Here is a 27729-nt window from a genome sequence, read left to right as displayed (position 1 = left end):
GTACACTCACTTTATTTAATACTGAGTACACTCACTTTATTTAATACTGAGTACAGTCACTTTATTTAATACTGAGTACACTCACTTTATTTAATACTGAGTACACTCACTTTATTTAATACTGAGTACACTCACTTTATTTAATACTGAGTACACTCACTTTATTTAATACTGAGTACAGTCACTTTATTTAATACTGAGTACAGTCACTTTATTTAATACTGAGTACACTCACTTTATTTAATACTGAGTACACTCACTTTATTTAATACTGAGTACACTCACTTTATTTAATACCGAGTACACTCACTTTATTTAATACTGAGTACACTCCATTAATTTCTTGGCCTTCTCCTCCCGTCATAAACAAACGTCAGATGTATTTTGTTTTGTGGGATTCACTCTTTTTACATCTGCGACTGTCAGCCATTGACAGCTTTGCTACCACACAGTTCTTGGTGTTATCAGGTGTTGTATATGTTTGTCTTGTAACAGTTCTTGGTGTTACCAGGTGTTGTATATGTTTGTCTTGTAACAGTTCTTGGTGTTATCAGGTGTTGTATATGTTTGTCTTCTAACAGTTCTTGGTGTTATCAGGTGTTGTATATGTTTGTCTTGTAACAGTTCTTGGTGTTATCAGGTGTTGTATATGTTTGTCTTGTAGCAGTTCTTGGTGTTATCAGGTGTTGTATATGTTTGTCTTGTAGCAGTTCTTGGTGTTATCAGGTATTGTATATGTTTGTCTTGTAACAGTTCTTGGTGTTATCAGGTGTTGTATATGTTTGTCTTGTAACAGTTCTTGGCGTTATCAGGTGTTGTATATGTTTGTCTTGTAACAGTTCTTGGTGTTACCAGGTGTTGTATATGTTTGTCTTGTAGCAGTTCTTGGTGTTACCAGGTGTTGTATATGTTTGTCTTGTAGCAGTTCTTGGTGTTATCAGGTGTTGTATATGTTTGTCTTGTAGCAGTTCTTGGTGTTATCAGGTGTTGTATATGTTTGTCTTGTAGCAGTTCTTGGTGTTATCAGGTGTTGTATATGTTTGTCTTGTAACAGTTCTTGGTGTTATCAGGTGTTGTATATGTTTGTCTTGTAACAGTTCTTGGTGTTATCAGGTGTTGTATATGTTTGTCTTGTAACAGTTCTTGGTGTTATCAGGTGTTGTATATGTTTGTCTTGTAACAGTTCTTGGTGTTATCAGGTATTGTATATGTTTGTCTTGTAGCAGTTCTTGGTGTTATCAGGTGTTGTATATGTTTGTATTGTAACAGTTCTTGGTGTTATCAGGTGTTGTATATGTTTGTCTTGTAACAGTTCTTGGTGTTATCAGGTAATAATCTTTATTGATGGTCTAAGTGGCGAGGAACTTGACCCACCTGGTAGCTGATGCAACGACATGCTGATGCTGAGGCTCGGTGGTCAAATATTTAGTATTTGATCACAAACACACCAGCATGACAACAAATGTGTGTCTTAGAAAAAGAATACATTTTTTGCAGGTCACCTTTTTATTGCGTGTGTAACGATTCTTTTGTACGACAATCTTCTTCACAAATTCATTTATCTGGACCGCTTTGTTCGTCCGGAATTTTTCATTTGACAGAGACATTTTAGGCAATGGCATTTAGATTTGTGGTTTTAGAAATGTCCCAGTGTACAAAGCTGTGTCCATAAAAACATGCTAGGGTGAGTTTGGTGCAAGAGAACATTAGAGTCTTGACCTCAACACCATCAACAGGGCCACATTAACCCTAAAAGAAAACTTAAACACCCTGCCTGGAAAAGACAGTTTAAAAGAATATATTCTTGTACTCAACAGAACAGTAACAATGCAAAAATGCTGCAACCAAGTCCTTAAGTTTCATTTTTCACTTCCTGTTTCAATGGTCAGCTGTCTCAACTCGACTGTGTTGGTGCTTGAGCCAACATTATTGAGCCAAGAGTCCACTCCGACTGTCAAACATTGACCCAGACATAAGTATTAGGTGTGATTGTATTTACAGCTGGAGTTATGCAAAGTAGTCGCTTGAAGTATTTGTCAAGTCTCACAGAAACATTGAGTTGATTTATAAACAACAGCATTTTCTTTCCACCCTTCCACCAATAAGTGTGTTCATATTGTTACATTTGTTACCGTTTGTCTGTTACATGGCATAATGCACATCCATGAACATAAAACATGTACATGTGCCAAATTGTAGCCAAAGATGAATTCCCAGTTGCAATGGCCAGAATGTTGATGGTGTGAAGCAGAGATGACCAAACTACTCACCGTCTTCAGTTTGGCCCACAAGACGTCACCAGTTTGACTTTGAGTCAGGCCCATGGGGTGCCAGACTAATTTTACACATTCACCAGCCAATTGCTACATTTATGCCACCATCTTGTGAATCAGGTCAATGTCCATGCACTGAACTTAGAGAAAAACTCAGCACAGCATTTAGTTGTATGACCCAATCCAAACAACCTATCCGACTCATGGGGCTAAAAAGCTGCAACACAAAAAATCAAAAGACGTGGTTGCACATAACTCCTGCTCACCTGCTCACTCAACTCTGTGGATCTTGTAGAAGAAAAATGTCCATGCACCACACATAATTAAAAATGACACCCATTTAAAATCCAGTACAATGCATGATGAGAACAACATTTATCCATGTTTGGCACATTTTAGTCATTTGATATTTTTGGTTGATCACAAAACTTTAAGGAGGTTGTCACAAAAGTAAACATGATAAGAGGCAAACGTTCACATACTCTTAATATCCAAATGTATTAATCATTAAATATATTTCCATTATATTTATACTATGTATATATATATATATATATATATATATATATATATATATATATATATATATATATATATATATATATATATAATTATGTGTGTGTATATATATATATAATTATGTGTCTGTATATATATATATATATATGTATATATATATATAATTATGTGTGTGTGTATATATATATATATATATATATATATATATATATATATAAATATATATATATAATTATGTGTGTGTGTGTGTATATATATATATATATATATATATATATATATATATATATATATATATACACACACACATAATTATATATATATATATATATATATATATATACACACATATATTGCACTTTCATTCATTGTTTTCCTGTGTTTGGGTATTTAGTTCCAGTCCAGCGCTCTTATTTTTCATACCGTTTGTCTCCACTGTCAGACACTTTACCTTTGCCTGAGCGCTGTTTCCCTCACTTGTCTCCTGATTGGCAATCAGGAGACACAGCTTTCCCTGGCTGTCAATCAGGCGGCAGCAGTTCATTGTTTTCTGTACTCATCATGCTGTACCCGGTTTTCCTTATTCCTCTATACTTGAATAAGTTTTATCTTTAGTTTTTTTGACTCACCCGTGGATCTTTGTTTCTTCCACGCTGACACTACAGCATTTTAAAATATCCTTACTCTCGTCTCTGCATCCTGAGGTCACGCCAACAACACTAATTTAGAGTCTGTAAACAACCTAACATGCATTCTTTTGGAATGTGAGAGGAAGCCTGGTTAGCCAAAGAAGATTCACGCACGCACCAACATGCTGACCAATCCCCTTTTTAATAGTGAAGAATGTTAATATTGTCCTAACTATGTACAGTGCTTTATTATTGTGCAGTTAGTTTTTAATAGTGAAGAATGTTAATATGGTCCTAACTATGTACAGTCCTTTATCATTGTGCAGTTAGTTTTTAATAGTGAAGAATGTTAATATGGTCCTAACTATGTACAGTCCTTTATTATTGTGCAGTTACACCACCAAATAATCCTTTATACATCTGACCATGGTGTTTTCCAAAGATGACAATAAAACCTCCACATAAACTGAACAATACTGATTAGCCATTTAGGAATAGGATGCAAAGTCATTGTGTGCAGGAGACAAAGCTGAAGTCAGGTCGAGGAGATGGAGACTCAAACACGTTGATGACCTACAGTATTTCTTCTGCAGTCTCACCTTTTCCCCACCAGCGTCTTTGCTCACCACAAATAATCTCTTTCTGACTGAGGACGTCATTTGTCTGTACGGGCCCATGGGGACTCAGTTAATATCCCCCAACACCATCAAAGATAAGACCAGCTCCTTTTTCCTGCAGCTGGGAACAACTTTCATTCTCACAACTTCTTCGAAACATTCTGTGCAATTTTCAATAGCAAATGTTTCTCTTCTTGCATGTCGTTTACTGACTCTTGAAATGACAATCTATGCAATACCGTGTGTGTGTGTGTGTGTGTGTGTGTGTGTGTGTGTGTGTGTGTGTGTGTGTGTGTGTGTGTGTGTGTGTGTGTGTGTGTGTGTGTGTGTGTGTGTGTCTGTGTGTGCGTGTGTGTGTGCGCGTGACTCTTTTAATGACTATTATAAATTGTAGGTATTGTTTTTATTTGTACTGCACTGGTGTATATAACACTTCATTTTGTGGTTAAAGGCGAACTGCACTTTTTAAAAATGTTGCTTATTGTTCACAATCCCTGTGTGAGACAATCTTTCTTTTTTTAATGCAGTCTAAATCATAAATAAACACTAGTAAGAGGTGGCTAGCAATTCAGGTAATGGAGATTCGATCTGTTCCGACTAAAAACATCCAAAAACCTCCGTTATACGCACATTCTGTAAGTATGTACTGTATGTAATGTAGTAAGAGGCACATTTAATATTTACCATATTTTGGTCATGTTAAGCATTGCCGGAACTTATTAGCAGCACATTGATTTGACTGAGCGCATCACAACGTTGGCTATTTGCTTCCACAAAATACAACTGCTACTAATCATGGCAGACTTCATGAGAGCCAACAACGACTATTTTGGGACAAATGATCATTCATATTTTTGAGCCTGAATATACGGAGGATGATCCAGGAGTTTTAGAAGCGTCATATAGCAATAGTGCTAAATGCTAAACAAGCAATACAAACATAATAAAACAATCACTTTCTGTACAATGTAGGATGCCAACTCCACAGGTTAAAAAAAATGCTGGGAGCAAAGGTTTATGGTCACCACCCTCTGAAGTCTGATTTATGAACGAGCAAACACTTTCACCAAGTCACAGGTCTAGAGGTCAAGAGTTGCCGTCTTACTAAAAATAGTTCCTCAGATTTAGCTTTTATAATGAAAATGTCACTAATATTGGGTTAATGTGCAGGTCACAGCATGTTTATGGAGTATTGTTGGCACTCTTTAGATGTTTTTAGAGGGCGGAATAGATGACTTCCATTAGCTCCAATGTTATCTACCCTAGAATGCAAAACTAGAGAAGGACATACAGGAGTTGTTCGTGTCTCATGGATTGTGAAAAAAGCTCCCCAAAAAGTGGAGTTCCCCTTTAAACATGACACTGACATTGAAGACTAGTCTAATCATGCACTATGTGTAAATAAGTGACTTTTACTTAGTAAGTTAGTTGTGTTCTACTTTAAACATGACACTGACATTGAAGACTAGTCTATTCATGCACTATGTGTAAATAAGTGACTTTTACTTAGTAAGTTAGTTGTGTTCTACTTTAAACATGACAATGACATTGAAGACTAGTCTATTCATGCACTATGTGTAAATAAGTGACTTTTACTTAGTAAGTTAGTTGTGTTCTACTTTAAACATGACAATGACATTGAAGACGAGTCTATTCATGCACTATGTGTAAATAAGTGACTTTTACTTAGTGGGTTTGTTGTGTTCTACTTTTTTGTTTCCTGGACAGCTAACCTGTAGCTAAACATCTGCCTCTCTCTGGGATGTGTTGTTTCATGGACATCTGGCTGGCAGATGTTGATAAACAATGGATTTAGAGTTGTTGAGACAACTGTAAGAAAGAAGCTGGCACTGAGTGAAGGAAAAGGTGTGTTCCAAATGGATGATGAGTGCCCTCCCCTGGGTCAGTGTGTGTGTGTGTGTGTGTGTGTGTGTGTGTGTGTGTGTGTGTGTGTGTGTGTGTGTGTGTGTGTGTGTGTGTGTGTGTGTGTGTGTGTGTGTGTGTCTTAGAACAATGTCAGCTCCCTGATTCCTGCTGCGACTCCACCACTGATCCGTAGGATGATGCTTCAAACAGACTGCACTCATCCATCACCTGACTTAAAAGCCTGGCTCGTGTACACACACAAACACTCTACTGTACACACACACACACACACACACTCTACTGTACACACACAAGATAACAACATCCCTGTAAAGCTTTTAGAGGATAAAAGCCAAGGCAGTAAATAATTATGTAATATTTCTTCAGTTGATGTTTGTTTGTGAACCGTCTCTGTGCTTTTCCCGGGCCGTCTTCCAAACAGAAGCAGAGGTTTGCTGCAGGGTCGCTATGGTCTGGGTGAGTTGTTGCTGGCTGACAGTGTGAGGCGGAGACGCTGTGGAGAACTGGGTCAGTTTGTGCAGCAGACTGCAACGCCTCGCTTTGTTTTGTCACCCAGCCAGAAACTTTGCTAGATTTGAGCTTGATCTTCAAGACGAACGTTGTTTCTCTCACAAGGCAGGCACACCCTCATTTGTCCTTGCCTTCCTCGTGCAAATCTAACCACTAGTTAGAACACCTTCAAAGACAATCTATAAAACTGTAAAACCCTTTCCCAACTCTGGCGTTTAAAACAAATCAATGAAGGTCGCCTTAACAAGGAGTCTGAAGGGTTGCGACCCCTCTTCTAAACCCTACAATATGCCTGTGGGAGTTCCAGTGGTAAATACATTTTGAAATCAATTAGGAAAGCAATTGTCAAAGTGCACTGTACAACATGACCCTTAAAACAAGCAAGCAATCATTACATAGCAACAGTAAAACACGGTCAAATCAAAAGTAGTTTATCACAGTGGCAAACGCAAGCAAGAAACAGAAGATAACCTAAATGACGAAAGTTATGATACGTAGAAAACACATGACGTTACTGAGAAAATGTAAAAACACTTGAACAATGCGGTTGCTAAAACCCTCATGACACAAAAAATGTACCTTGTTATTCTGTCTAAATTAAAGATTTTGCAGATTGTACATTTACATTTAGCTGTTTGAGTTAAAGCTTTAGCCGAGTTAACATTTTTCTAGTATTTTTGTGGCAGGTGGTTTCAGGCATTGAGGGGTTCTCACTTCTCTGTGAAGCGCTTTGAGTGTCTAGAAAAGCTCTTTATAAATCTAATCCATTATTATTATTATAATTATGTCTACGTGCTTGGTTGCAAACTGCATCCAAATGAACCACGCTGTGTGTGTAAGTGTGTTGGAAGTAGTTACAAGCAGACATTTAACAGATACGGAGCATTTAAGGCTCGTCTTTAATAGCGCACTAGAAGAAACATGTTGCTGAAGGCCATGTTGTGAGTTGTCCAGTGAAAGGTTGTACAAAGACTTTCAGCTTCAAATCCTAATTGTACGGTGCACATGTCTCAGAAACACATACTGGTATTGGTGACAGGGCAGAATGGTGTTAGCGTTCATGCTTTACAGTGAGAAGGGTCTGGGTTCAATTCCCAGGCTTGGGGTCTTTTTGTGTGTGAAGTTTGCATGTTCACTGCGTGGGTTCTCTCTGGGTACTTGGCTTCCTCTCACCCTCAAAGACATGCACCTATGGATAGGCTGATTAGCACTCATTTATTTTACAGTGAACACTTGGCAACCAATATTTTACCTTCAATTCTGTAGGGGTTTTTTGTGAACAGGTTAACAATAAAAACAATTTTCCATATTAATTTACCGTAAGCAAGAACAGTTGTCAACTTTAGAATTGACAGATTTGCCATCAACATACCGTAACGTCCCATACATTGTAACTGCATTTTTTACGGTGAACCACAGCTGCCGGTATTTTACCGTAAATTGTGCGGATTTTTTTTTACAATGTCCAAATAGGTGGGGAGCTACTGTAGTCAGTGTTTAGCTTGGAGAACAGTACCCTAGGGTTGTATTACCCACAAAACACATGGCCATGTCTGCACAGCTGGCAACAAGTGAGTAAGCAAGACGCAGTTAGCTTGTGTTGTCATTGAAACAATATTGGCTATGTGTTCAGTCCTTTTCAGTGGGAAGTTAATCTATATAGCTGAACACTGACTCCTCTAAATTAGAACCAAGTTGTAGTTCTAGAGCAGAGGTGTCCACTCAGGGCCGTATACTGAAAAGGCAAAGCATGCGGGGGCCATTTTTTTGTTTTAAAGATATGCTAAAAACACACGTATGAATATTAAAGACAAATGTTTGTGTTATAAGTGACAAAGCGTGTTATTGTTATTAGTATCAATTATCATTACATTACAGCCTGTTACTCTTTTTTTCTTACATTCTTACTGTTTTTTTGTTAGCTTCTATTTTGGACATTATCTTGCAGGCAAACAACACCCGCAAATGGTCCTGGCGCATCACTTTGGACACATAGTGTGCCTTGAGGAGATTTACTATTAATCAATCAATGAAAATGTGTGTTTATAGCTTTTATAGACAAGTGTATCTAAGGACTTCACACATCACGACAACCCTCGAGCTAAACCCACATCGGTGAAAAAGTCAAATGAAGCCGGCAGGGGGGGGAGAAGAAACATTGAGAAGGGAACGCAGATCTAGGGACCCCACTTCAATGGATGTGTAGGTATAACTATTGAATTGTTCAATGAATTGATCATGTGGGAGTCCAGTCCATTGGGAAACCAACAGATAGTCATAGGGGAATTTTTTTCTGGGTTGATCTGTCAGAGTATGTTGGTGACGAACCCCAAGATGCAGAGAAGGCAGGCTTTGTCCAGGAAAACATGATTTAATTTAAAACTATAGCAAAAAAACAAACAAAAGGGTACAAAAAAAGGTGCGCACAAGGCGGAGAACAAACTTGGCTATGAACTAAAATAGCACAAAGGCTAACTGTCGACAAGAAACAAAAACATTTAGTGTGACACGAAGGAACTATGAAATGAGCAGAGTGAACAAAAGTAGACAGAGCTACAACGACAAGTATTATGACAGGTAGTAGTGACAATAATCCAGAACTGACTGGAGAGGAAGGCAGGTTCAAATAGCAGCTGGCTGATTGACACCAGGTGTGGCCAGGTGCCAATCAGCCACAGCTGAGGGGACAAAGCACTCAGGGAGATAATCAGGAAATAACCAAAATAAGAGCACTGACAGGAAACAAAGACAGGAAAAAACTAAACCTAACTGAACTGTCAGTGACAAACCTGACATGATCCAAGCCAACGTCCACAGCAGTGCATGGAAGAGTGATGCATCCTAGGTCACAACTCGGGTCAGCTAGCACTCTCAACAGGTGTAAAAGAAAGGGCATCTCTATCCTCCTTCAAAACCGCACTAAAAGAACACCTCCAGGCAACTTCAACCCCAAACTAACACCCTCCCTTCCTCATCATACCTCTTCGGATTGTAAATAATCAAATGTAAACAATCAAATGTAGTCACTTCTTCTTATAATTTCTGATCTCTCTCTCTATGTCCACTACTTGCTGTACATATCCTACCAAGTCACACCTACACTGTTTCAATGTCCATTTCTCTGATGATGCAATTGTTAATGACTGAAGTGTTGATACCAACCAATCTCCATATCCCACACCCCGGATTGTAAATAATGTAAATAATTCAATGTATATACTGTGATGATTATCTTGTGTGATGACTGTATTATGATGATAGTATATATCTGTATCATGAATCAACCCCGACTTAAACAAGTTGAAAAACGTATTGGGGTGTTACCATTTAGTGGTCAATTGTACGGAATATGTACTTCACTGTGCAATCTACTAATAAAAGTTTCAATCAATCAATCAAAAACTATCATAACAATGTTTTTTGAAATGAGTAGGGTGTACTCACTGATGAGATTTGGTGTAGGATTTCGATATGCCTTGATTTTCCATTGCCTTATCCGGAAAGGACTTTTTGTAGACTTTTGATTAGCTCAATAAACGTTTATTTAAGGCATCTTTTGTGTTTGGCATGCTCTTGTCAATGCCTGGAATGGCAAACATCAACCTAAGCAAGAGGGTATAATAATGTGGACTGTAGCTTAAAGGTCTCCGGCTGGCTGGACCACCCATTTTGACAGGGTAACTTTTGTGGTGCAAACCTCTACCTCACACTGTAAGACATTTGTGTCCAAGTAGACGCACACAGAAAGTGTAAGATGTAATGACCAGCGGTAGAAAGGAGCGTGTGGGAAGGATGACAGGTTGCCCAAAGGAATGTTCAAGCACAAGTGATTCATGGCTTCTCTGTGACTAAAAGGATGGCCAGTAAAAGGGCATCGTCCTACGCACACATGCCTCATCGCACACCTGACCAAAAAGACTTGAGTCTGTGAGTCAACCTACTTCTCTTTGTTTATGCACGGTGATGATATATTCATTGTGTTTGTCTCTGTGCTGCAAGGAGAGGCAGCAACATTCAGTCATCCATGGATGAATTAGTTAAATGACAAATGCTCCTAAATATCTTAAATGGAGCCGCGTCCCCGACGAGAGCTTGTCAGTTGTATTTTAAAGCCGTGTCATGATATGCTGCAAATCTCCACGGCTTTCAGTACCATATTACTTAACCAGAAGAAGCATGGATAATTTACTGTGGACTGGATGTAATTTTTATGAGCCTTCAAGATAGTAGGAGATAGGCTTCATCTTTCTTTTTTAAAACCCGCCTCCCTCTTGAGAGAGACCATCTTTGCTTGCGCAAATATTTGACTTCCTCTTCCTGTCTTCTGTATTTTTCTCTTACAGGTCCAAGTGACCCTGCCTGCAATAGGCGAGGAGTCCAAAAACCAGGGCCATGATTGGCTCTCCTGGCCCTGGTGGGCGTGCCTTAGTGCCATGGCCGAAGATGTGGTGGGGGGTCCTGGCTGCTTCTCTGGTAGCCGTCTTAACTTTGACGCTGCCAGGAAGTAGCCAGGCCTGCCCGCCGCGGTGCGAGTGCTCGGCTCAGCTGAGGTCGGTGTCGTGTCAGCGGCGGCGGCTCACCAACATCCCCGAAGGCATCCCCACCGAGACACAACTCCTAGATCTCAGCAAGAACCGACTCCGATGGGTACAACCAGGTGATCTGGCACCATACCCCCGGCTGGAGGAGGTGGATCTCAGTGAAAACCTCATCGCCACATTAGAGCCCAATTCCTTTGCCAGTCTGCCAGGTCTTAAAGTGCTGAAGTTACGAGGCAACCAGCTGAAGTTAGTGCCCATGGGGGCTTTCGCCAAGCTGGGCAATCTGACCAGCCTGGACCTGAGTGAAAACAAGATTGTCATTCTGCTGGACTACACCTTCCAAGACCTGAGGAGTCTAAAACACCTGGAAGTGGGAGACAATGACCTGGTTTATATTTCCCACAAGGTATGTGTAGCTGTGATAAGCATGACTATGAGACTAGAAATTGCATTTGAAAGCTGCTGAAAGTTGTTGCCAAGCCAAAAATGCAACAGAAAGTTTGGATTGAGGACAATGAAACGAGTTAATACCGTACAAACGTATCCTCTAGCAGAGTCATTGATATCGAAGTAATCTGATGCGTAGTATTATTGCTGAATCACTGATTATATTTCCCCGGTGTTGCCTTTCATCGTTTTACAAGATGAATATTCCATAACCATTACATTCTTTCAGTGCAAAAAGCCCAGCATTGTCTCTTCAAATAAATTCTCTGTTTACCAAATCCACAGGCATTCTCGGGTCTGCTGGGACTGGAAGATCTCACCATAGCTCGCTGTAACCTGACATCCATTTCAGGCCAAACGCTGTCCTACCTACGCAGCCTCATCACCCTTCGCCTCCGTCACGTCAGTATTACGGCTCTTGAGGACCAGAACTTCCGAAAGCTCTCGAACCTTCGAGGTCTAGATATCGATCACTGGCCCTACCTGGAATACATCTCTCCTCTTAGTTTCCAGGGTCTTGACCTCCACTGGCTGTCCATTACAAACACCAACATCACCTCCGTCCCCTCTGGTTCCTTCAAAAACATGGTGCATCTAACGCACCTCAACATCTCCTACAACCCCATCACAACATTGGAGCCATGGGCCTTCAGAGACCTGATAAGGCTGAAGGAGCTAATCATGGTCAGCACAGGCTTGACGACGGTGGAGACCCACGCCCTCGGAGGCCTCCGGCAGCTTCGGGTCCTCAACTTATCATCAAATGACCTGCAGACATTGGAAGAGGGTTCCTTCCACTCTGTCAACAGCCTGGAGACCCTCAGAGTGGATGGGAACCCTCTAATGTGTGACTGCCGTCTGTTGTGGATCCTGCAAAGGCGCAAGACCCTCAACTTTGACGGCAGGGTGCCTGTGTGTGCAGGGCCTGTGGAGGTGCAAGGGGTCAGCCTGAGTACCTTCACTGATTCTGCACTCTTTGATCATTTTACATGCCAGAAACCCAAAATACGCAACCGCAAGCTTCAGCAGGTAACAATGCATACTGTACATACAATCATTAAGTTTGAACTGTACTGTATATATTACAAACCTCGTTTCCATTTGAGTTGGGAAATTGTGTTAGATGTAAATATAAACGGAATACAATGATTTGCAAATCATTTTCAAGCCATATTCAGTTGAATATGCTACAAAGACAACATATTTGATGTTCAAACTGATAAAAAAAAAAAAAATTTGCAAATAATCATTATTTTAGAATTTGATGGCAGCAACACGTGACAAAGAAGTTGGAAAAGGTGGCAATAAATACTGATAAAGTTGAGGAATGCTCATCAAACACTTATTTGGAACATCCCACAGGTGTGCAGGCTAATTGGGAACAGGTGGGTGCCATGATTGGGTACAAAAGTAGATTCCATGAAATGATCAGTCATTCACAAACAAGGATGCGTGAGCAAATTGTTGAACAGTTTAAGAAAAACCTTTCTGAACCAGCTATTGCAAGGAATTTAGGGATTTCACCATCTACGCTCCGTAATATCATCAAAGGGTTCAGAGAATGTGGAGAAATCACTGCACGTAAGCAGCTAAGCCCGTGACCTTCCATCCCTCAGGCTGTACTGCATCAACAAGCGACATCAGTGTGTAAAGGATATCACCACATGGGCTCAGGAACACTTCAGAAACCCACTGTCAGTAACTACAGTTGGTCGCTACATCTGTAAGTGCAAGTTAAAACTCTCCTATGCAAGGCGAAAACCGTTTATCAACAACACCCAGAACCGGCGTCGGCTTCGCTGGGCCTGAGCTCATCTAAGATGGACTGATACAAAGTGGAAAAGTGTTCTGTGGTCTGACGAGTCCACATTTCAAATTGTTTTTGGAAACTGTGGAAGTCGTGTCCTCCGGACCAAAGAGGAAAAGAACCATCCGGATTGTTATAGGCGCAAAGTGTAAAAGGCAGCATGTGTGATGGTATGGGGGTGCATTAGTGCCCAAGACATGGGTAACTTACACATCTGTGAAGGCACCATTAATGCTGAAAGGTACATACAGCTTTTGGAGCAACATATGTTGCCATCCAAGCAACGTTACCATGGACGCCCCTGCTTATTTCAGCAAGACAATGCCAAGCCACGTGTTACATCAACGTGGCTTCATAGTAAAAGAGTGCAGGTACTAGACTGGCCTGCCTGTAGTCCAGACCTGTCTCCCATTGAAAATGTGAAGCCTAAAATAGCACAACGGAGACCCCCGGACTGTTGAACAACTTAAGCTGTACATCAAGCAAGAATGGGAAAGAATTCCACCTGAGAAGCTTCAAAAATGTGTCTCCTCAGTTCCCAAACGTTTACTGAGTGTTGTTAAAAGGAAAGGCCATGTAACACAGTGGTGAACATGCCCTTTCCCAACTACTTTGTCACGTGTTGCAGCCATGAAATTCTAAGTTAATTATTATTTGCAAAAAATAAAGTTTTTGAGTTTCAACATCAAATATGTTGTTTTTGTAGCATATTCAACTGAATATGGCTTGAAAAGGATTTGCAAATCATTGTATTCCGTTTATATTTACATCTAACACAATTTCCCAACTCATATGGAAACAGGGTTAGTACTTCAAGCCACTGCTATATGTCAACTACTTTCTTTGTCACAGTGTGCATGCCAGGGAAGTTACTGGCCAAAGCATCCGAGCCTCTTAGTGCTCGGTGGGTGTTGCAGTTCTGTAGAATTGCAAATGATTTGCATTTCACTCCTTGAGAGAGACTTTAAAGCATTACTCATGTTCGTGCTTCCTGGGACTGTCTCCGTCATTTTATTACTATATTATTATTAACCATCCAGAGGTTAGGCCCACCATAAGAAATTTATTTTTTCCAGTTTTCAGTATTTCAACATGTATTTATCGTAGGGCTGTTAACGTTAATGCGTTAACTCACGTGATTTATTTTGAAAAATGAAGATTAATCTCACTAATTCTTTCAACCACACTTTAACCCAACAGGTGTTGTCACTCGGTCAGTGATCAGGTTACACACCGCTGATCAGAGTCCGAGCGGTGGCCAATTGCAAAACAGCTACTTAAGGATGCCGCTAGCAAGAATGCTACTTTGACAGTAAACAGAGGACGACAAACCAACCTGGCGGAGTTTACCGCCATCAATGTTGTCGTATAACAGATCATGTCAACCACTAAATACCACATGTAGGCCACTTAACACCAAAAGCTGCAAGATGTCATGCATATAACCACAGGTTAGATTGGCACATACCTGCCAACTTTTGAAATCAGAAAAACCTAGTAGCCAGGGTCCAGGGGCCGCAGGCCCCGGTAGGTCCAGGACAAAGTCCTGGTGGGGGGTTCAGGCTTCGCCCCCCGACGCAAAATGATTATTAGCATTCAGACAGGTTAAAATGTTGCTAAAACCATCACTTTTCTATCAGTCACAGTGACTTTTCAAAACAAAAATATTACAGCAAAAATCATATGGGTTGATTGACATGTTTATTCTGTAAGCTAACTTCAATAGTTTGACATTATTTTGACAGTTAATGCCAGTTATCCTGTCAACCTTTCACAAGACTTCAATTTGTTCATTGAAAGTATAAACAGTATAAACACGATTGGAAGTCCATGCTCAATTATTGCCTCCGTAAATAAAACTTTGCCATTTATCACATCCAAAGAATCTGTTTGGGCGACGAAAAACGTTGAAAGTTTTCCACTTGTATCGCTAGCAACGGCATTAGACTTGTGTTTTTTTGTCCCAACGTGGTCTTTTACATCGCTAATTCCTCCGTGTCCGATCGAAAAATCTTGTCTGCACAAGGTGCAATTCGCGTAGTTTTCACCCTTTTTGGAAGGGATAATTATTCCCGGATAGGCTTTTGAATATTCTTCACGGAATGACTGCAGTTTTCTTTTCGGTTTAAGACTCGTTTGCGATTTTTCTCCGTCTGATTCCATGATCGTTCGCTCGTTTGGAAACAATGGCAACTGGTGCCTCGTGCTTGGCAGCGGTGCTATAAATAGCCTCGCGCATGGCATTCGGAATGGCTCGATAGGAAGTTACGGGAAGCAGTGTCGATTGTCATTGTTGTTACGCCATTTCGTGAATAAAACTTAAAAAAAAAAAAAAAATTTAATTAATGAAAAACCGTATTTTTTATCACTGCAACCGTAACCCGGAATAGGTTGATGAAAACCGTACTAATTACGGGAAAACCGGATTAGTTGGCAGGTATGTTGGCACAATTACCACAAGGATAAACAACTGCACAAAAAAGAGCAACTACTGGCTGATGCGGAATTGATTTTGCATACCGGAGACCATGGAACCTCAGTAAGTCATCACAACTACCTGTCCAAAAAAGACATCAGCGAAAAGGTAAATACGCTTGTTTGTTGAAACACCTGGCAAAGTGTGTGCTACAATCTCTTTTAGTGTACATCCGTACCTTGTTTGCTAAATTATCACAAGGACTTTCAAAACGTGCATCTAATTCACTAAGTTGGGAGGAAATCAATGACTTGCAGTTGAATAAAACATTATTGAAAATGTTGTAAATGACACTCTGAGACTAAAAGTACATTTGTGTCCAAAAATGTGCGTTCATTTAAATTCTGCAAGCAAATAATTTAACGGTGATTAATTATGATTAATCCAAATTGAAAATTGTGGTTTATCTGAATAAAAAATTGGACATTGGTTTGACAGTACTCATTTAAAGTTCAATTACTATATGATATATATTCTCTACAACAATTTGTTTGACAGTACTCATTTAAAGTTCAATTCCAATATGACATATATTCTCTACAACATTGTTTTCACCAAGCTATACAGTTTGGTTCAGTTCAACACTTGACATGTTTTATTGCGTTTTAATCCACATGACCAAACAATTCTTCGAAGCTGTTTGCCAAGACCGGTGGATCGTATGGCATTCAAAAAATAAATCACTCTGATCTATTCTATCCCCACTAAGACATTTGTCACTTGATTGATAAACACAGCAACCGTGAGTCTTGATGCTAGCTCAAAATTTAAAAAAAAAGGACAAGAGGCAAGAAGTTTTGATTTGAACACAGCCTCTCTCTTCTACACAACACAACCATCAAGAGCCCAAAGACCAACTGCACTCTTCTGGCCTTCACAATAAAATCACTGGACGCTTTATCCTCTCTGAAAATAAGAGTCTCACAAAAATAGTCTAAAGAGCTAAAGAGTATAAAAATGAGTTACGGAGCAAGACAAAGTAGTAAGCTAAAAAGCGACCACTTTCATATAGAATGTCTTCAAGACTTCAAAGGTTCTTTAATGTCAATGTTTCCATGCATGCAAGACATAAAGAATGGAGATACCATTCTCTTCTCACCCTGAGAAAAGGGACAAGCTCGGGAAGATTGTCATTTGGAAAAAGCAGAAAAGGAAATTAAAGAAACGCCAAAACAAAAACCTTCAGCAAAACAACTCAAATCCAGAGAGGGAAAAACAACACTGACTAATTGTGGACTTTGCTAAAGTCCCTAAGACCAACAAGAGTCCCCAGTCTCTGGTCATCCGTCCCTGCTCTCTTTTGGCCCTCGGTCTATAGCCTTTTTTATTCACAATAATATATTTAAAGCTGTGGAACTGATAACCAGCTACTGTGCATCCCTGTCTGATTACATTTAGACCTATATTTATCTGTAGTTATATTTATCTGTAGTTATATTTATCAGTAGTTATATTTATCTGTAGGTATATTTATCAATAGTTATATTTACCAGTAGTTATATTTATCAGTAGTTATATTTATCAATAGTTGTATTTATCAGTAGTTATATTTATCAGTAGTTATATTTATCAGTAGCCTGCTGAAAAAGTCTGATCTACTTTATTGTCATTCTTTGTTACTGGAGAACAGTGTAAGTAAACGCTTGGCTCTCCAAGTACCACCATAATGTAGTGTAGTAGACCTAAGTATTCATTAAGTAACACCATAATGACAACATTAAAATACAGTAGTGTAGTAGACCTAAGTATTCATTAAGTAACACCATAATGACAACATTAAAATTGTATTCATTAAAAACAAGGCAGTGGTTTTATTTAACAAGTATATTTAATAGTTGTGGCCACTGTAACATCACACCCAGTTTGAACAGTAACACTGTGTTTGAATTTGGTACAATCAAACTCTGAACTTTAATCAAGGGATTCTCTTGCGTACCACGAGGGGTACACGTACCACAGTTTGAGGATCTTTGAATTGCCAGTTTGAAATCCATTGAATGGTCAAGCCAAGAATGTAAATAAGAGAGAATCCTAAGCAAATAATAACATTGACGTGGCAGCTAAGGTCATGGAGGCAATGGAAGCTTCATTGAGGTTTGATAGCATTTCTACAGTAAACAAAGTGAGGGAGGTCATTAACTGTCTTCCCTCCCACAGGTGAGCGCTCGGGAGGGCCAACCCGTGAGTTTCTTCTGTCGTGCCGAAGGGGAACCAGCTCCCGCCATCATCTGGATTTCCCCGCAGCGCCGACGGATCACCGCTAAGAGTTTGGGCCGCATCACGGTTCTCCCGAGTGGCACTCTGGAGATCCGCTACGCCCAGCTGACCGACAGCGGAACCTACATCTGCATCGCCAGCAACGCCGGAGGCAACGACACCTACTTCGCCACACTCACAGTACGCGGCCAACCGCTGGACGCCGCCTCAGCCTTTTTTCTCAACCGCTCTCTGTACAGCGGCGAATTCTTCAACGACACAAACTTGAACAGCACTCGGGTTTTCCTCAAGTTCACCCTGGACCTGACAACCATCCTGGTCTCCACGGCCATGGGTTGCATCACCTTCCTGGGGGTGGTGCTCTTCTGTTTCCTGCTGCTGTTCGTGTGGAGCCGAGGACGCGGCCAACGCAAGAACTTCACGGTGGAGTACTCCTTCCGGAAGTCCGAGCCCGCCACCGGGAGCACGACCGGAGGCACCAGGAAGTTCAACATGAAGATGATATGAAACAACGCAGCCAGGGGTCCCTCGGGGGAGGCATGAGCACGTCCCAAAACATTCGCACACAGCTGTTGACTCGCACTAAAACTAAGAACATCCAAGTTGACTCGCACTAAAACTAAGAACATCCAAGTTGACTCGCACTAAAACTAAGAACATCCAAGTAGCCCCGACTGAAATAAATTAGCTAAATTAACTGGCCATTGGAATAAGGTTTGTGTTGCTGATACTTGATTGAGGTATAACTAATACTTCTTTGTTTTCTATAGTCAGATTATCTTCTCAGAATCAGAATCAGAATCAGAATCAGCTTTATTGTCATTACGCAGGCTAACGAGATTGAGGCCATTCCATACAGTGTGATGTGTGCATGCAAGAAAACAATGTGCATGCACATCTCTTCCTTACATAGAACTCAAAGCCTTCATTTGTAGAGTTTTTCAGAAGAAATCAAAGCTTTCATTGGATTGAGCCAAAACGAGGCTTTATGTGGCTATGTTGCGACAACTTTAGCTGTGTGAGTTTGGGACGAGCACACTGGCCAACAATTGCCACGACATCCTGTGTCCAAGGGATTTGTTTTTTCAGAAGCCCGTTGGACACAGGGCGCCATGGTAACCAAGGCAACCAACACAACAGAGAGCATTGGGACAGGAGTTTTAAGAGTAGGAAGGAAGAGGTCATCGTCTTCTTGAAAAAATACATTGGCCCCCAAGCTCCTGGCCCCAACTCTCTGCTGCGTGGTCGGACGTCTGACCTTCCAGGCGCTGCCAGGGGGGAGCAGCCTGGAGAGTTGGCCCCCACTCAGAGGCAGACAGAGGCATAGATGTTCTCTCAGGAAACGCCAGGTAGAGTGGGTATAACATTCCAGCAATAATGCGTGTAGAGCCATGAAAATGCAAGTCATTCCCTGGGGATGTGAGAAACTAAGCCATAGTAATTGCGCTTGTTTTTATACAGTAATTCACACAACAAACTGAGAATAATTCAAAGGATAATGAATTGAAACAAATCCCAACGGTGTCTGCCTCTGACATGGTCCAGTGTGCAAATGTCTCTGCCCCCCTAGCCCAGTGCATCCCCCCTACCTTCCCTGTACACCCCCCACTGGGTCCTCCTTTCGGGAGGGGTCCCTGGCTGGAGACTGCGGATTGAAGATGTAAATGAAGTGGTGTTAACCCTACCCACGCCATGGTGTAGTGGAGAGTCGTACTGTGTTTTGTTCTTTGTTATTTCTCACAGCGGGTCTGTCTAGTTTCATTTCCTGGGTTGTTGTGGTTCATACTTGGCACTTTCAAAGCTCCCATTCCTCCATGCAGGGCTGTTCTGTTCTCAACAAATCAGCAGGTCTTTGCTGTAAAACACACCTCATTGTCACTTTTGGCTCAGTCTACCTAAATGTGGGGCTGCAACACCATCAGTCACTACCATCCATCCATCTTCTTCCACTTATCCAGGTTCAGGTTGCGGGGTCAGCGCCAAAGCAAAGAAGTCCAGACTATCCTCAGACCACAGGGCGCACCGGATTAAATAAGGCGCACTGCCGATGAGCGGGTCTATTCAGGTTTATTTTCATACGGAAGGCGCACAAGATTATAAGGCGCATTAAAGGGGTCATATTAAGATTATTTTCTACATTTAAAAGACTTCCTTGTGGTCTACATAACATGTAATTGTGGTTAGTTGGTCAAAATGTTGCATAGATGATGTTTTACAAGTCACTTTTTGACCGTTGCCTCAGGATGCGTCGTTTTATGGGCAGAATAATGTATAATGTAAAGGTGAATAATGTAAAGTCACTACACCGGTATGTTTTAGTGCTTTCATGGTGAGTTTACTGACAGATATAAGTAAGATTTTTACACTACTTTATATTAGAAATGGCAACAGTGGAGGATGAATGTCACATAACAAGAAGATAGAGAAAAAGAAGAAACTTACCGAGTACGACGTCGGCACGGACTACACTGGCGATCACGCACATATTTTCAGGACTTATGCAGATCCCAAATACACATCAGCATGAACTGGAAGGTAAGAAAAGTTGGTTTTGCATAATATTGCAAAACAAAACGCCAGATAATATGTCTCCTAATAGGTGCCCTTTTAGAGTCCTCATACCCACTCTACCTCATAATAATACTGTATGTTGAAGCACAGTACGTCTGACTATGGTAGCCGTAATGCTCCGACAATCCATCAAGCGGTGCGGCTTTGTAGCTTACTAAAACATTTTGACAGATTTCTGAGCGCTGTGTGTAATGTTCTATATTTTCAATGGAATTTTAAAGTTTTGGTGTTGTTTACTGGCGTCATCTCGCAGTCCACACGTATCTCTTATTTGTGACTGCCATCTACTGGTCACACTTATTATTACACCATCTCCCAAATAAAATTGCTTTGAGGTCAGTAAGCACAACCAGAATTATTCTGTACATTAGGCGCACCAGGTTATAAGGCACACTGTCAATTTATGAGAAAATGAAATTATTTTAAGTGCACCTTATAGTCTGAAAAATACGGTAGTCGTCACCCCCAACGTGTCGGGGGTCTTCCCCGTGGTCTCCCACCAGTCGGACGTGTCCTAAACACCTGCCCAAAGATGCCCAAACCACCTAATCAGTCCCGACCAACACCTCACTAAATGATAATAGTGTTTATTTAACACCCCTGACATCGTGTTCCAGTTAACAAAAATCCTGTCTCATTTTTTAAACATTACTTTGGTATTTGAAAAGTCCTTTTTGCAGAGTGTGTAGAACACTTTTTGCTGCTTGAATTTTCTTTGCACTCAAATGTCCCATAGAGAGGACCAATGTGCATCTTCCATATTGACTCGTTAGCTTCTGCAGCCCGATCAAGTGCCTAGTTGTGCATACGAGCAAATTACTAATAATCTTATTGTTGTTTGCGTAAACAAGTGCATGTAAAATGTCAATTATTTAATGACATTATATACAATTTTACCACAATTTTAGTCCTAGTCCCTTCGTGTGCCATCAATGATAAGATGATAGTGGCAAATTTCTCCAGATATTGGCATAGTTTCCTGTGTTAAATTTGGTAAATGTGCCTACAGGGATCAAATCCTGGTAGTGCTTGTGCCAGAAACATGAAAACATAAAGTTCCACATCATGTTAAATTTCCTGTTTTGCACTAAAAACAGAAATGATTGAATAATTTCATTCCCAGGGATTTGTTGTAATTCTGAACACGGATCAAATCCAATTCAGGTTTGATTTTTAAAATAATGAAAATTGTTTTACATGAACACAAACGTGTGGAAAAAATGTTGTAATGTGTGAGAGAGCCTCAGAATAAAAGTTTGTTGGCTCTGATAAGCCAAGACCCTGCTTGGACAAACTGCCTGACGGGAACGTTCAGGGATTTGAAGTCATTCTGACATGCAAACAGATTCATTGCGTTTACATTTTATTCCGATGAATTTGCATTAAAGTGTTAAAGGAGTTGTTTATGCGGATGCCTATAGAGTGCACTAACTTTCCAAAGTGTTTTAAGCATTCTATCCCGCCTTTTTAGCATGTAATGATGCAACTGCGCCCATACGTAACACATGCATGAGCTTTGAGTGCTGTTAGCTAATTAGCACTAATTTAGCTGATGTTAGCTATCACTGAATGAATTTCCGCAAAGTAGTAATCATCAATTATGAATCAAATATTCTCATAGCTAGAGCATAAAAAAACATTTTACGACCTTCTAAAAATGTTTTTGGACACTCTTCGAGTCCTCTAGACATGAAAGAACAGTCTTTTGTCACTTCTACACTCTTGTAATCCAATCAAGTAATGTTGCCTGAGACTGAGCCAAGCAGTGGCCACAAAGCTGAGCAAGTTGCAGTTGGGACAACTCTACTTTATAATCAATGACTTGCTCAGTCCTGTTAGTGAATGAGAAAAGGTCAACATTTTGTAGGCCAAAGCCAATGTTGAGAACAGAACTCCCCCATCATGGTTGCTTCCTCTCCCTCTGCCAAGCCACTTGTGTTTCCATCCATCCCATCCCTAAGTGGAAACTAGCTTTAGAGGACATCAAGAATGTCCACGGTGTTTTGCAACGGTGTTATTGTGTAAGAGTAGTTACAGGTGAGATTTATTGTTTATCTTCCTTCTCCGTCTCCTCTTTTCCATCCCCTTCCCTTCACAAATGTGGGCACCCTCCTTGTTCCAGTTCACAGTATTAGGCTGGAGTATGGTTGTGTGGTAGTAGACACTGTACTGTGTGGTCTTTCACTCAATTGTTGTCGTCTTATGACTTGTGGCTCTTCTAGATGCCAGTTGTTAGATGGGTGAAGTTAAAAAAAAATGAAAGGGGTGACCCAGGTTTCCTTAAAAAAAACTCCCGCCCTTCCAATAGCATCACTGGGACTTTCCTGCTCTGGACTGTGGTAGCCTTTCCCTGACCTGAGCGTGAAAGACTCTTCTGCATGTGTTTTGTTACACCTGAAGAGCAAAAGCCACCATCCGACTTCTTTGACACGCCCTGGTCAAGGTTGGAAAGCACTTGTGTCCATTCCAAACGAATCTGCTTGTCTACAGCTTCATTGCCAATGTTTCTGCTTGTCTACAGCTTCATTGCCAATGTTTCTGCAAGGAGGCCAACGCCTTTTAATCGACTTGACACGTTCCCCAGCGTTTTCTCTTCAAAGCCCTAAAGTTGCTTTAAAGTGGAAGCCGTGGCCTCAGTCTCAGCTGGATTCATCTCCTCTGCTGTGATTGTTGAGAAAATAGGCTTAGCAATACACCCCCCACCACCGACTTGCCTTGCCCGGGGTTGGTTTATTATCGTGGAGACGCAGCAGTCTCTCTATTAGGAAATGTTCCAATGGGGGATGCTTCAAACTGAGACAAAAAAAGAAAATAATCACAGCCCTACTATCAGTTAGTGTTGAATTATTTAGTTTATTCTATTTTGACAGTCATTTTGAGTCATTTAAAGGAGGCTGTCAGAGATGTCACCTTTGAGATTGAGGGTTTTAAGCCCTGGCCTTCTGTCACTGGGCCTGGAAATGAATCCAGCTCCCACAGCTGCTATTTGGATTGGATTAGACTTGAGTTGAGTTACCATAGCTGAGAGGAGCATTAATAGGATGACAGGGAAACGAGCTTGACTGATTTGGTGATTACTTAGCCTATTAGTCACATTTCCCAAACAGAAATACTGGCTTCTTACCATCCTAACTTGGCAAACAAATACAAGGCAAAGCGCGAATAGAGACACATTGTTATTGACGTATATTTAATGTTGGAGTGATGCTATGGCTGCTTTGCTTGGACTGGACCTAAAACTGCTTTAAAATAACCTTGACCGGATTTCTTTTTAGTGTGGCAGTACTCCCCTCTAGTGGCCGCAGGGTGTAAAAGCAAGATATTCTGCTGCTCTTAGACAACAGCGTTTGGTTGCTGACTTGAACAATGACGAAGAGACCAAATAGAGCCTCCAGTTGTTCAAAATTCATGAGAAATCGTCATTAAATTAAAACAAATCTCCCCCAGATGAAGAAAAAATGTGTTTTTGTGGTTAATTTTCTATACAGTCATTGCCAAACAGGTACCTGTTGTTGCTGTTTAAAACTAACCACCACATGAAGATAATCAAACAAGTTTGGACATAAAGATGTGAGATGACATTCATCTCAATGCACAAAAAAGTGTAGCTAATATTACAACAACTGATCAATGTTGTGTGGTGATCAGTGTAATTGATCTAAAAGCATCTGGTGTGGAGATAGGCTTTGGTTTATTGTACCTTTTAATAGGAATCAAGAACCCGTTGGTGCCATGGAGTGTATTAGTGTCATTTGTGAAGCTGTTCTTTAAGAGAGTTGCACTGGACTAGAAAATAGACAATATCTCATTTGATCTTGTTCTTTTTTTGCAGGGCCTTTTTTTTAATGCAGAGCCAAACTGTTCCTGCATGTCAGACTGAATGGCTCATTTAAGAGACTGTTATTAAGCATATCTGTGTGTGTATATACTAGATCTATTAGTGTCATCCAACTCTGTAGACTTTCTTGCCATGTCTGACAGAGGAAAATGACTGTTGATTGTAAATATTGTAGCTATAAGTAGAGTGCTCTTTTTCTCCAGGGATGTTTTGCTCAGTCAGTGCCATAGCTGCTTGCTCTCTGTTGGAAGGAAAAGACTATCATGTATAATTGTCAATAATAATAATAATTAAAAAAAACATGACTTTCTTTTTATATACTGTCGGTCTTGTAATGTAATTCATTTTTGTCATAAAAGCATGATGTGACTCAGTCAAAAGTCTCTTGTCGTCACCTCTCACATGTTTGCTAGGAACACACAACAAACACAAAGACACAATAATCATAATCTAATAAGACTTCATCATTTCCTGCCCACTTGTCGTTTATAATGGGAGAATTCTTACTTACAGTATAGGTTGAACTAAAGTGTGTTTATTGGCCAGGTTAATAGCTTCTACTGTATCTTGATTGACCAGCAGAAATATCCACACCGCCATCTATTTTGTTGTACAGTTTATTAAGATCAATTAAATTCCCTGTTGATTTGAGCATATTAGGATCTGGTTTACCTCCACATAAAGCATTTAAACATAAACTTGTTCCGTCTTAACCTTTGAAATAAAAAATGCCAGTGTTTTTCCATAAAATGTTCAATGTAAATTCCATACGTTAATTCTGATTATTTGGTATGTCAAAGGGTCATGAGATGCACCTATAACGGTATTAAAAATATATTATTATCAATATTCATTTAAAATAATCGTATACATCCGTAGGCCTCGGCTGTAATTAAATATTAAATTAATCTGGAAAAAAACAACTAATAAGAAGACGTACAATAGGTTGAGATTGTACTTCTTAGTTTAGACACTAGATGGTGCTGTTCAGTCTATATCACCCCAGCGTCATCCATCAAAGAAGAGTAATAGTGACGTCATACCACCTACATCCATTTAGTTTTGGATCGATTGATTGATGGATTGATACTTTTATTAGTAGATTGCACAGTACAGTACATATTCCGTACATCCATCCATCCATCCATTTTCTACCGCTTGTCCCGTTCGGGGCCGCGGGGAGTGCTGGAGTTTATCTCAGCTGCATTTGGGCGGAAGGCAGAGTACACTCTGGACAAGTCGCCACCTCATCGCAGGGCCAACACAGATAGACAACATTCACACACTAGGGACCATTTAGTGTTGCCAATCAACCTATCCCCAGGTGCATGTCTTTGGAGGTGGGAGGGGCCTATCCCCAGGTGCATGTCTTTGGAGGTGGGAGGGGCCTATCCCCAGGTGCATGTCTTTGGAGGTGGGAGGAGCCTATCCTCAGGTGCATGTGTTTGGAGGTGGGAGGGGCCTATCCCCAGGTGCATGTCTTCGGAGGTGGGAGGGGCCTTTCCCCAGGTGCATGTCTTTGGAGGTGGGAGGAGCCTATCCCCAGGTGCATGTCTTTGGAGGTGGGAGGGGCCTATCCCCAGGTGCATGTCTTTGGAGATGGGAGGGGCCTATCCCAGGTGCATGTCTTTGGAGGTGGGAGGGGCCTATCCCCAGGTGTATGTCTTCGGAGGTGGGAGGGGCCTTTCCCCAGGTGCATGTCTTTGGAGGTGGGAGGAGCCTATCCCCAGGTGCATGTCTTTGGAGGTGGGAGGGGCCTATCCCCAGGTGCATGTCTTTGGAGATGGGAGGGGCTTATCCCAGGTGCATGTCTTTGGAGATGGGAGGGGCTTATCCCAGGTGCATGTCTTTGGAGGTGGGAGGGGCCTATCCCCAGGTGCATGTCTTTGGAGGTGGGAGGGGCCTATCCCCAGGTGCATGTCTTTGGAGGTGGGAGGGGCCTATCCCCAGGTGCATGTCTTTGGAGGTGGGAGGGGCCTATCCCCAGGTGCATGTCTTTGGAGGTGGGAGGGGCCTATCCCCAGGTGCATGTCTTTGGAGGTGGGAGGGGCCTATCCCCAGGTGCATGTCTTTGGAGGTGGGAGGAAGCCGGAGTAGAACCCACGCAGTCACGGGGAGAACATGCAAACTCCACACAGAAAGATCCCGAACCCGGGATTGAACTCAGGACTACTCAAGACCTTCGTATTGTGAGGCACATGCACTAACCTCTGTGCCACCATGCTGCCTTATTATTCTAATGACCCTTTTTTGAAGTTGATGTACCTTGGTCTGTGATCGTGTCCTGCCTCACGACGACATCCACCCAGATCTCTGACTGCCTTCCTCCATCCTCCACCCCTTAATAACAGCTAATTATGACCTCTCCATCCTCCACCTCTAATAACAGCTAATTATGACCCCTCCATCCTGGACCTGGTTGGACACGGACATGGTTGCCTCTCTCTAACCCTCCACTGCTTGCCTCCCTGTGGACTTCCTCCTCGCCTTGCCCCCTTGACTCCACGACAGATCCATCCAACCATCACAGACAACACACCCTGGTAATACTTACACGGTTCATTCTACACATCGTCCGCACTCATTCACTTGAAGTAGCATACACACTCCACACACTCATCAAAGGTTTCAATAAACTTGGTAAACCGCAGTTCTGCCTTAGTGTCGCCTCCTTCCTTTTCCCCTGTACACACCATGATCATGTTGGATCTGGTGTTTACTTTCAGTGGCATGCAGCTATATGTGTAGTGTCAGTGGAATGGTGTGGCATGCAGCTGTATGTGTATTGTCAGTGGAATGGTGTGGCACGCAGCTATATGTGTAGTGTCAGTGGAATGGTGTGGCATGCAGCTATGTGTGTAGTGTCAGTGGAATGGTGTGGCATGCAGCTATATGTGTAGTGTCAGTGGAATGGTGTGGCATGCAGCTATATGTGTAGTGTCAGTGGAATGGTGTGGCATGCAGCTATATGTGTAGTGTCAGTGGAATGGTGTGGCATGCAGCTATATGTGTATTGTCAGTGGAATGGTGTGGCATGCAGCTATGTGTGTAGTGTCAGTGGAATGGTGTGGCATGCAGCTATATGTGTATTGTCAGTGGAATGGTGTGGCATGCAGCTATGTGTGTAGTGTCAGTGGAATGGTGTGGCATGCAGCTATATGTGTAGTGTCAGTGGAATGGTGTGGCATGCAGCTATATGTGTAGTGTCAGTGGAATGGTGTGGCATGCAGCTATATGTGTAGTGTCAGTGGAATGGTGTGGCATGCAGCTATATGTGTATTGTCAGTGGAATGGTGTGGCATGCAGCTATGTGTGTAGTGTCAGTGGAATGGTGTGGCATGCAGCTATATGTGTATTGTCAGTGGAATGGTGTGGCATGCAGCTATGTGTGTAGTGT

The 27729-nt window shown here is 41.4% G+C and overlaps 1 protein-coding gene across 1 annotated transcript in view; it reads left to right on the top strand.

Annotated features, from left to right (window-relative positions):
- Window positions 1–20143, top strand: part of lingo3b (leucine rich repeat and Ig domain containing 3b) — a 61261-nt gene extending 41118 nt beyond the window's left edge. Inside the window, exons 2-4 of the mRNA XM_061978683.1 lie at window positions 10779–11382; window positions 11709–12452; window positions 17864–20143. Coding sequence (XP_061834667.1) covers window positions 10828–11382; window positions 11709–12452; window positions 17864–18430 — 1866 coding nt within the window. The 5' untranslated portion in view covers window positions 10779–10827 and the 3' untranslated portion in view covers window positions 18431–20143. The remainder of the gene's footprint in view (window positions 1–10778; window positions 11383–11708; window positions 12453–17863) is intronic.
- The last annotated feature ends 7586 nt before the right edge of the window (window positions 20144–27729 follow it).

The sequence above is a fragment of the Nerophis lumbriciformis genome, linkage group LG19, assembly GCF_033978685.3.
Source record: "Nerophis lumbriciformis linkage group LG19, RoL_Nlum_v2.1, whole genome shotgun sequence".
NCBI classification, from domain to species: domain Eukaryota; kingdom Metazoa; phylum Chordata; class Actinopteri; order Syngnathiformes; family Syngnathidae; genus Nerophis; species Nerophis lumbriciformis.
This window is presented reverse-complemented; position numbering and strand designations above follow the sequence as displayed.